The sequence below is a fragment of the Nuphar pumila genome, chromosome 11 (genome assembly GCF_984573655.1).
Source record: "Nuphar pumila chromosome 11, dmNupPumi1.hap1.1, whole genome shotgun sequence".
NCBI lineage: Eukaryota > Viridiplantae > Streptophyta > Magnoliopsida > Nymphaeales > Nymphaeaceae > Nuphar > Nuphar pumila.
The window spans coordinates 107251937-107264020 of NC_143259.1; the positions used below are offsets into that span (position 1 = coordinate 107251937).

The 12084-nt window shown below is 37.0% G+C and overlaps 1 protein-coding gene across 1 annotated transcript; it reads left to right on the forward strand.

Annotated features, from left to right (window-relative positions):
• Positions 1-235: 235 nt before the first annotated feature.
• On the forward strand, positions 236-8829 carry LOC149822724 (vacuolar-sorting receptor 6-like). The gene is made up of 12 exons (XM_089980356.1): positions 236-1241; positions 1351-1439; positions 1599-1668; positions 2108-2191; positions 2301-2377; positions 2561-2642; positions 6353-6435; positions 6581-6644; positions 6745-6873; positions 8073-8176; positions 8272-8375; positions 8483-8829. The coding sequence occupies exons 1-11, from the start codon at positions 236-238 to the stop codon at positions 8368-8370; spliced, it is 1887 nt and encodes a 628-aa protein (XP_089836482.1). The 3' UTR covers positions 8371-8375; positions 8483-8829.
• The last annotated feature ends 3255 nt before the right edge of the window (positions 8830-12084 follow it).

The following is a 12084-nucleotide window of genomic DNA, read 5'->3' on the forward strand; positions in this document are numbered from 1 at the left end:
TCTAATCCGAACAGCAAAATAAATTAAAATAACAGCACGACCAGGCCAACTGAAAAAACTACATTCGAAAAATTCAACTCCTCCCTCTTTCCACCCCCTCCTCCTCCTCCTCCTCTCCCTTAATACAATTCATCACCATCACCACCACCACCACCACAGTCTTCCGCATTCCTCTCACCCCAAAAAAACTCATCTCTTCTTCTGCACCCAATCCCGAATGAAAACAAAAGAAACCATGTCAACAAAACCACCAACTCCCCACCTCCTGCTCTCCCTCCTCCTCCTCCTCTCCACCACCATCATCTCGGTCACCTCCCGCTTCGTGGTCGAGAAGAGCAGCATCACCGTGTTATCCCCCGACCACCTCCGCTCGAACCACGACGGCGCCATCGCCAATTTCGGCGTCCCGGAATACGGCGGCACCTTCATCGGCACCCTCTTCTACCCCTCCTCCTACTCCACCTCCAACATGGGCTGTGACCCCTTCACTTCCCCCTTCAAGCCCCGCCCTTCCCCGCACCCCCTCATCGTCGTCCTCGACCGCGGCGGCTGCTACTTCGCCCTCAAGGTCTGGAACGCCCAGCAGGCCAGCGCCAAGGCCGTCCTCGTCGCCGACGACCGCGACGAACCGCTCATCACCATGGACACCCCGGAAGAGGAGACCGAGACAGAGTCCTATGTCGAAAAGATCACCATTCCCTCCGCCCTGATCGAACACTCCTTCGGCGAGGCCCTGAAGCAGGCATTCACCAAGGGGGAGGACGTCGTGATCAAGATCGATTGGCGTGAATCGATGCCGCACCCAGATAATCGCGTCGAGTACGAATTATGGACTAATAGCAATGACGAATGCGGGATCAGGTGCGACGAACAGATGGAGTTCGTGAGAAATTTCAGGGGACATGCCCAATTGCTGGAGAAGCAAAGCTTTACACAATTCACACCCCATTACATTACTTGGTATTGCCCACAGGCCTATGTCACTAGTATGCAATGCAAATCTCAGTGTATCAACAACGGGAGGTACTGCGCGCCCGATCCGGAGAAGGATTTCAATCGCGGGTACGAGGGGAAGGACGTACTGCTGGAGAATCTGAGGCAGTTGTGTGTGTTCAGGGTGGCTAATGAGAGCAGCAGGCCTTGGGTGTGGTGGGACTATGTGACGGATTTCCATATCAGGTGCCCCATGAGGGAGAAGAAATACAATAAGGGATGCGCTGAGCAAGTGATCGAGTCTCTGAGTAAGTTGTTCCACGCCGATTGCTATATCGATTTCGTTCTGTTTTGGTTTGATTTGGTGTCTGTGTTTGAATTATTTCATGATGGTTTTGTTCTGTTCGATTCGATCAGATTTATCGGCTGATAAGGTTCGCAAATGTATGGGCAATCCAGATGTAGATGCCGTGAATCCTGTTTTGGAGATGGAACAGAATCTTCAGGTACTTGAATTGTTCTTTTTTCCATGTTCATTGGTTGTTATTGTCATCAAGAAGCGATTGAACTCCGGGAGTTTGTGAACGTTTTTTGTTGGTTAGATTGATACTGGATTGTTTTTGTTGCATTCTGTGAAGTATAAAATCATTTTTTGGGTTTTCCAGGTTGGGAAAGGATCGCGAGGCGATATTACTATTTTACCAACATTGGTCATCAATAATGTGCAGTATCGAGGTACATATATTAGATCTGCTGTTGATTGTATATGTTCCTTCTATAAGTGAGTTCAGGATCAATTCTTACTTGATTTTTACTATATATGTATCATGTTAAGCAATGCATATTTGTTTGTTTGTATTAATATGTTCCACATACTCAATAGTGATTATCTGTTTCTTTCTTTGATTTAATGAGCATAGCTTGTTTTTGGTATTGATTTCAAGTTTACATGGTTCTAGCTTACCTCATGCATTGTATAGTTAACAATTCCTGTCGAGGCTGATGTGAAGGTAAATAGCGTTATTGGTTACAGCCTAATTAACCAGGTTGTAAATATATATTCTTCTTTTAGGTTTCTAAGGGAAAAAATTATTGGTTCATATTTAGAATATAGGTTCCAAGCTTAACCATGTTGAATTATTAAACTTTTCCACTTTTGTTGTTTATTGTGAAGGAAAATTGGAAAGAACTGCCGTGTTGGGAGCTATCTGTGCGGGATTTGCAGAGTCAACTGAGCCTCAAATTTGTCTAAGTAAAGGTTGGTTAATCTTTGTGCACTCCTTTTCTTTTTCCTTTTTTTTCCTGGTGACATGTTATGGCCAGCAATTGCTTCCTTGCTGCATCTTTCCTGTGGTTTTTATGTGCAGACCTTGAAACAAATCAATGCCTTGAAAACTATGGTGGCTGTTGGCATGATGAAAAAACTAATATAAGTGCTTGCAAGGTATTTTGTCAATTAATCACCTTTAGAGTTTTCATCCTGTCTTGCATTTGGTCTGATTGGATCCTAGCATCTGTAGTGAGTTTTCATTGGGTACTTTTTTTCTAGAAGAGGGATATGCAAACAAGTATTCTATGAAGTTGAGTGTTTATAACTGTTGCTTATATTTCCATTGTTTTTGAGTAGGACACTTTCCGGGGTAGGATTTGTCAATGCCCACTCGTGAATGGTGTTCAGTATCACGGGGATGGTTATACACGTTGTGAAGGTTTGCCACATGCTTCGCTTCTCTTAAGTCTTAACTATAAAATGTATTATATATTTTCTAATGCTTGTCATTGGTTGCTCTAGTACTGAACCATCTTGCTTTGAAATATCCAGACATACGTCTGGCTTCTTGAGAAGTGACATGAAAATCTGTGGTGTTATTATTAAACAGTTTAAAGATTTGCTCTTAACTGATTGATTTGCCCTTCCACTTCTGTTTTTGTAATCTTGAATTTTTATTTTTTGGGAATTTTTATCCTTTACATCTGTCCCAGGATGTGCAACTTATTCACCACTTTACCATAAGTAGACTAGGCTTGTGCATTCCCAGGACGAGTGGATAGATATTCTCTACAATATTTACAAGTAGTTTCAGAATTCTTACAGGCCATCACCTTATCAAATAATGGGAGCAGCTTGTTTCCTAGCTCCCAGTGATGCATTAGATTATTTCCCCCACTTCGATTGAAAAATGTCTCCTGACTTTTCTTGTTAGCATTTAATGATAATTCAGTACCTGTTCTTAGGTTCAATTTAAATTGTTGGTGTTCGTGGGGTGACTTTTTCTCAAATCTAATTACAGTTATGTATGGTGTTACCTGAGATGATGGCAGACTTTAGACATCTCCAGCTAACTTACTCTCATTGTGTGGAAGCTGTGTCAATTCCAAAACCTTTGATCCCAAAGAAGGTTTGACAAGTGCTAAAGTTTTGAATAGAATAGAAAGGAATTAATCCTTTTTGGGTCTTTTTTGGATTTGAGGGGAGGACATGGTCATCCTGTGGTGAGGATTCTAGATATGTTGATACAAATATATATATATATATATATATATATATATATCCAGTTTTCTATTTTTTCTTAATTATTTTAAATAAATCTATTATGGGTATAATATGCATGGTTTATTTAGTCAAAACATATTTATTGTCCAATTTTGTTTGTAAGCAAGACGAGCTTCAAAATTCGACAGCCCACAATTGCTCCAAAAAATTCACAATAGAAAGATATGATGTTTTTATACTGAAAAAATCCGACATGTATGATTATGAATATATGAAATTATTTTCCTCCTATTTAGGATGGTGCTGATTTTCAATGTTTGAGGCCATATTTTGCAAATCATACCCCCAAAATGTATTCAGCATGGTCTATTTGCTAGGAATAAACTCTTGGTCATGTTTCTTCAATGGAAAAATAAGATCTTTTAAGATTTGAAAATTTTTGTAAGATTGATTTTTGAAACTGGTCAAATACCTACTTACGTGTCATAATTGGATTATCCAAAAGCCAATTCCTACTAAAGAAACTATGTAGATCACATCTGGAAGGTTGAATTCCCAAAAAAAGAAAAACCGAAAAATGGAAAATGAGAACTGTACTCACCCTCCTACCGTTATGAGGAAGAAACCATTTACCCTATATATAAAGATAAAATAAAATACATTAACCATGATAAAACCATCAGTATGGTCTGATTTACCTAGACTGCATGATTAATGAGATATTACTCATTGGTACCAAATGTATGGTGCACACGTCTGCACCAAGGACACACACACATATGCATATAATAATGAATATGAAAGATGTTTTGTATGCATGAACATATCAAGACTATGATACACTAGCATTTTCTGGTACCATCCAGCATTAGATTGTCTTGAAACCAACAGGATAGCACACAAGGGATCAAGGTTATGAAGTGCAAAAATTGCTGCAAATGCCTTTTCTTTGGTATCTTAATGTTCTATAAACGCTCATAAGTTGCCATTGGATACATTTTAGAAATTAAAAAATAAATTATGCTAAAATGGAATTTTAAAATATAATAATCAAATAAAAATTCTATGGCTTGATAAAGCCATACAAATATTTTAAATTTCTTTCCATCTATCTATATAAATTGGTATTATCAAAATTTTGGAAGGAGTAAAAACATAACAACAAATGTGGATCAGTACAAATAGGTATAATGAAGTGTTATTTGCACAAAATGCCTCAGACAAATGAATTTCTATTTGAAGGAAGATGACACAGGCATGCTGGAATCAATGATGTGAAGTATATATTTAATTTGTGCTATGAATTCTAAACTTATTGTCTTATTGTGTTATATAGAAATTCATCAATTGCCAGTGTGATATTTTAAAATTGAAAAAGGGAAAAAGAAAAGGTTTTTAAATTCCATTCTGTAGTCTATAAATTTATACAAAACAAAGTTGCAACAATACACTAATCAGAGAAAATGAATAAAATTTTGATTAATAAAGGAAATCTTGAAGCAACAAGTGGATAACTACCTGTCTATCACCGTAATCATCATCTTCTGCCTCATGACTACATGCTGTGTCTTTTGATGGGCAAGGTCTTTTATTCCTTTATGTTCACCCCAATCCACATCATCATTTACTTGTCTCTTTCTTCTCTCATGCATCTTACATGTAAAAGTTTTGTAAGATGGTGGGTTCAAATTCTTGTTTGCACTGTCTTTAGAACACTCTGTAAAGTTGTGTGAAAATCACATGTTAAATCTTATGTTCTCACTCCTATAATGTAATCCTCATTGGAGATAATTGAGATTATACCTCTCCTGTAACTACAAAGTGTAGCAAATATGCATAAGATTCTTTGTTTGTTAATGATGTAAATATTTTCTCCTCATGGTGTGTAATTTGGTTGTGTTCATATCAGGTTGCAGTACAAGTTTGGCTTAAAGCGTGGGAAATAGCTTATGCTATTGGCCCTTAGATTTATAATAATAAAAGAAAATTAAGTTACAATTAGATTATGAGAACAAAAGAAAGAAATCCATTGCCAATATATCAAGTTTTCACCACATTTGATCTTGTCATTAGAAACATATGTAGTAGTCTTTGTACATATGCCCCCAAACAAAAATTGACCAGAATTTGGCATCCGAACCATCATATAGAGGATATGCTTTTCTTTTTTCAGTTTTTGGTAGGTTCGCTACATTTTTATCTTGAAGGGAGGAGGATGGAGAAATGGAAACTGGAAAGGTCTGTCAAAAGCTTAAAGAATCATTATTTTTCTTGTATTTTGCATTGTATCACAATGATCACTGATGGTCAAAATTAAATTTGATACTCACCTAACATTTTTATTAAATGAAACAATTCATAAGAAAGTAATGCTAAAAGATAATCAAAAGTTAGATCGTTATCTATCAGATTTAGGGTGTCTCCAAAAGGGTTATATCTGAATGAAGTTAAAAATTAAAATGTAAAAGGAAAATAATAAAGTTAAATTTACATATAGCTGCCTGACTTGTGCCTAGTTTATGTTTCACTGCTTAAAGCATCAAAAATAGCAACAGCTTGACTTTTCTGAAAATAGCTCAAAAAGGTGCTTCTGTTTACCGCTGTCAATTCATTAGTTGCTGTCTGTTAACTACTCCTAGTTAACTAAGACAAATGATAAAAATTTTCTTCTTCCAAACCCCATGAGTACACAATAGAAAGGAAATCATGAGTTTCAGATATAATCATAAAACTTTCAATTTATCTCTTAGAGGCCTTCTTGGGTATTCATTTGAAAAGTAATTGCTCAAGTTAGAAAATTCATTTTATTTTCTTCTTGTTTGCCATTTGTAAGTTTTGTTTGACTTTTTTATTTAGATTAGTTAGATATTATATTTTTTGGGGAGGACCTTAATTACTTGTATAATTCTCTTTTGGTACTGGTAGCTGTTGGCCCTGGAAGGTGTGCAGTAAATAATGGAGGCTGCTGGTCAGAGACTAGAAATGGACAGACATTTTCAGCATGCTCAGTTCTGTACCCTTATCCCATGATCAAATTGGTCTTCATTGTTTGAGCTTTTCTTTTATGCATTCTTGAATCGGCTATGCTATTATGTGCACGTTGTATAAATTCACAGTGCTGTCAATTGTAACTTACTGTCAATTACATAACAGGGATCTGATATTGCGGGCTGCAAATGTCCTCAAGGATTCCATGGTGATGGTTATAAATGTGAAGGTGAATTTACAGTTTTTGGACAGAAAATTATTTTTGGTCCAGGTCTGTTCTTTTCCATTGCATCCTGTAGCTGAATCTTTTGTTTTATCATGCATTCCAGATATTGATGAATGCAAGGAACGCCTTGCCTGTAAATGTGACGGTTGTAGTTGCAAGAATACATGGGGTGGATACAATTGCAACTGCCATGGTGGCCTTGTATATATAAAAGAGCAGGACACATGTATTGGTAAGGATGTTTGATAGAGTACATGGTTGTTATGCCAGTGGTTCAGGAACTAATATTTGTTTTGCATTTACTTTTTGTGACATAAGATGATATTTTGTTCTTAATTGGTGTCCTGTCTAGGTTGCATAAGAGAACTGATTGGTTGTAAAATGTCGGTTACCTGCTTGGTCTTTATTACGTCATATTTACACCATGACATGCTTCTGTATACTCCATATAACAGATATTGATTGGTTGTAGAATGTCAATTACCTATTTATGTTTTACAATTCTATCTTTAACAGCTTATGTTAATTGCTAGTAGTAGGTGAGTCATTCCATTTGGTCTTCGCAGGACTTGTCTGGGCCAACAAAGCGACGTACCCAGTTTTGTAAACTTCTAGTTTGTGTATAAAAAATAGTACAAATGCATCATATACAAGAGAAAAAATTTGTATACGATAGCAGAAGCATCTACAACATGAAAATGTTGACAATTAACACTGTGATACGACAAATATCTAAGTAGCAAAAGATATGAACTACCAGAAGTAGATTCATCATTTTTATGTGTCACTAAATTAGTGATTAAGCAACATAATCAACTTGTTGCTATAGTATAAAAGTTATCCAAATCAACAATCAACCCTTAGAAAACTTGATTATGAACTTGTGCTGTTGATTATTAATCAAGATTTTCAATGTAAAAAACAATTCACAAATGCAAAATATTGACCAACGAGATTAAAATAGCAAGGATATTGTATCTTAATTAAAATTAACATGGTAATAGGTTCACCTACAAATAAGGAAATAAATTTTCATATAAATTATCACAATTCTTATACATGACTAATCATGTGTTATTCAAACTTAAAAAATTGAAAATATGAAGGTAGATATGTGCAGCCTGGTCAACCAACCGTGTTGAGCCACTGGGTGGGTTGACTCGGTTGTCTTGGATGAGTGACCGGATCAATCCACAGGGTTTTCGAACTATCAATTATTTTTTCAACTTGGCTTTGGTTAAAGTTCTCCTCTTTAGAAGAGTCCCTTTGGAAATTATGCAGGACATGTAATTGATCAATGTACATTATCTGTGAAGAGTTAAGTGTCTTTAGATGCTTTTTTATTGCTTATATTTGTCTAGCACTAATAGTGGTAAAAGTATTAGTTGTATCAGTAGTAGTGGTAGCGATAATCTTCTTGTATTTTTGCAGCCAGAAGCTCTTCACGATTCGGGTGGTTCATAACACTACTGGTATTATCTGGTTTTGCTGCTATTGGTATTGTTGGTTATATATTCTACAAATACAGGCTTCGGGTATTTTATCTTAACTAGAAATATGCTATTTTTTGTAAAATAACTGTACATGCATTGTGTAGCATGGATACTATTGACTTGCTTCGACTTTGCAGTCATACATGGACTCTGAGATCATGGCCATCATGTCTCAGTACATGCCACTAGACAACCAGAACAATGAATCCGAAACTCTACAACAAAGCTCCGTGTAAGAGAAGTACGTGCTTTCATATTGCAAACTGGTGGCTTCTCATAAAGTGTTTCTAGTACCTAATGGTATATTGATTCCATTTTCTGTTCTTACACTGACTGTTGCTTATGCAGTTTGAACCAGCATCACGGCAGTGGTTGATTATTGAGGCTAAATAGACAGAAGCTACAATCAGTAGATATCAGATATGTCAACCATGGTGAACACACAAAGTCATTAAACTGGTTTTTCTCTCCTAAAGTGGAGTTTCTGCTGTTGTTACATTCCATCCATCCAGACCAGCTTTATAACATATGTAATTCTTGCATTCATGTTCCACAGAGATTGCAATATGCACTTTAACAGAAATATGAGAGAGAGAGAGTGTGTGTGTGCATGTTGTACATTGATTGTAAGCCAAGTGTACTATGATACCACTCGGTTTGATCTTTGAATAATAGCAGCTAATATCTGTCAGATATATTCTGTGTTACATGGACATGGTATATTCAATTTATTGACAGTTTCTACTTTTTAGCGCACAGAAAGAAGTGCATGGATGCATTCATTTAGTGAATAGAAGTTATCTGTACAATTTTATTCTGGCGATGCTGAAATGAAGGAATGCAGAAATCCATTTTTAGTATTCTTGGTTTTTCACAGCTACCCTGCCTCTAGTTCAGCTAGTTCAGTTTATTCGTGATGAAAAGAAGAAATTGGGCTCATGAATTTTATTTTGGACTCGATGAAGTTTGTTACTTGTCTAAACAAGTGGGTTCATACTACTGAATTTTGTAAGGCTAAAAATGAGGGCTCTCTCTCTGTAATCTCTGTATTGATGCAACTCTTGTTTTTTTTTTGGACAAAAAGTTGTCTTTTCTGATAGTTATGATGATTATTGAAAGCATTTTTTCAGGTCACTAGCTCCGATATGTCCACTATTTATATATGGACTCATAAGATAGAGTCCATCTCGTATAAAAAGAAAAGGGTTTTTTTATAATCATCCCTATTTTATAGGTATGTAGACAAATCCATCCCTGCCTTTTTACATTTTTCAAAAACATCGCTACCTTTTTCAATCTTAGGTTGGCCATGTCTTTTTTTTACACAGAGAAAACACCCCCAGGACGATAGACCTAGCTGTGCTGGCTTTGTCTGCCATGGGCTTACCCCTTGCCCTCAGGGAGTCTCCATGCTTCGGCTTGTGCAAGGGGTGATGCTCATGGGATTTGAACCTAGACCACCGGCCTAGCAGCCTAGGTACTGTCCCACTAGGCCAAACCCTTTGGGGCAGTAGGCTATGTCCTTGAAAGGTGCTTTTTGAAATGGTAGATGAGAGATTTAAGTGTTTTGTTGGAAAATGCAAAAAGTTAGGGCAGATTTGTCTATAGCCCCATGAGATAAGGACAATTAAGAAAACACCCAAAAAGAAAAAGACAAAGAGGAAAAGAAAGCAGCCCGCCACTGGTTAGGGTGGTCCATGGGAAGGTTGTGGAACCCATCTTGGCCAAGATCCATTCTCTTGGGATCAAACCTGTCTATTGCCTGGTGGGTGTTCTTTGTGGGTCAAGGCACTCACGTGGGGTTTACTATTTAGGATGAAAGATCCATTAAGTGACCTATGCTCCTAGGCAAGTTCCTCATCATAAAAGGAAGGATAGGAAAGAGCTTCACATATATGTTTTCAATTGGAAACATGTTGAGATTGTTAAGGACTAGCCTTGAAGTATTTTGTACTTGTCCTTTGTATTTTAATCCCACTGAAACCGGTTTAAGTACAGCTGCAACTGGCTCCCTTAAACCCCTCAAGTTGTAGGGTTTACACTTTTTTTTTGAAAGGCAAGCTGGGGTTAGGCTGACCCCTACCAGTTATACAAAGATAGCGTTGGGATTTGAACTTGCAACGTCCCAACACAAGGTGGCACGTACTTGCTGCTCCTACCAGACAAGCTGAGCCCCCATTGGTAGGGTTTACACATTTTTGTTCATTAGGTTTAATAAGCTTTGTTGTGGTTGTAGGGAGTACATATAAACACCCTACACCCAAGGGGTTTGGCATAGTGGGATGGGACCTAGACTGTTTGATGGGCAGTCTAGGTTCAAATTCCATGGGTGTCACCCCCCTGTGTAAGCCGGAGCTTGGAGACTCCCTGTGGTAAGGGTAAGCCCTCGGAGTTTTATGCTGACATGGACAGAGATTGTAAGTATGGCAGGCTGAGCCAGAGCAGTTAGGTCGCTACGCCTGGAGCGGTTTCGCCGAGTAAAACAAAGATCCTACATGTCTTAAGTTCATGAAACTTGTTAAATTTCTAAACAAATGTGTAGGTGAAAAGTTTATTTTGATAGATAGTCAAAAATTCAACTCAATTTGATTCAGTAAAGGGTTCAAGGCTAGTAGCTAATTTGGGTTAACCCCCTTATATATATATATATATATATATATATATATATATATATATATATATATATATATATATATATATATATATATATATATATATATATATATATATATGCACCTGGTTCACCATAAACTTGATATAGAATTACCATTTCATATATATATATGCACCTGGTTCACCATAAACTTGATATAGAATTACCATTTCACCCTCCACATGGAAAGGATAGGCCTCACACAGAGAGGGTGAGATTATCTCTTCCTCCAAGAACAACCCATCTCTACTGATATGATTTGGAAAAGTTACCTTGAATGAGCTATGAAATTAATATCAGTTATAATTTCAGAAATGAAATAAAACATAAGATGGGACGTCAACAATGCTCTGCACAAGCTTTGTTTGGATTGTGTTCAGTAGTAGTTTTTTTGTCAATTTGCATAAACAAGTTTTGAAATTATACAGAGCAACTGGAGAAAACGCCATCCCTTGCACAAGCCGAAGTGTGATGACTCCCTGAGTGCATGGTGCAAGCCCACGGAGCTTTAAGATATCAGGACAGTGATCGTAAGTACAGCACGCAGAGCCAACGCCACTAGGTCTCTGATTCCGGGGGCAGTTTCTCCATGTAAATATTTAAATAAAAAACTGCAGAAGTGATGCAAGATAAAAACAGCAGACTCAGATCAATAAGGATCCATTTGGATCTATTTTATTTTGGTTCTTGTATTTGGATCACTATATCGGATCCATATTCATATTGTCCTCATTCAAAAAAATTTGGAAGCAGCTGAGCTAACTTTAGACCTATTAGCCTATGTGATTTTTTATATAAAATTATTTCTAAGATTATTGTGAATTGCAAGAGACCGGTGCTTCAGCATACTATATCTAGAAATCAAAGTTCTTTTTTGAAGGGCAGAAACATTCAAGAAAGTACTCTCATTGCCCATGAAATAGTTGATTCTATGAACAACAAGATGGAATTTTTATTCAAAGCAGATGTTGTCAAAGCTTATGATAGAGTGAATTGGAGTTTTTTGCAATCTTTTTTGAAATGGTTTGGTTTTGATCAATCTTGGATTGAGAGAATCATGATGTGTGCCACCTCTCCCAATTTTGATATGCACGTTAATGGTCAACTAAGTACAATTTTTTTATAGTTCTAGTAGTATTTAGCAATGGGGCCCTATGTCCCTATATCTTTTTCTTATAGGGATGGAAAGACTCACCAAATGACTTATTCTGGTGAAGAAAGCCGGCAATATTTGGCCAGTTGTGATTGGAGGGTTCAAATGCAGCCACAGTCTATATGTAGGCAATGTTTTATTTTT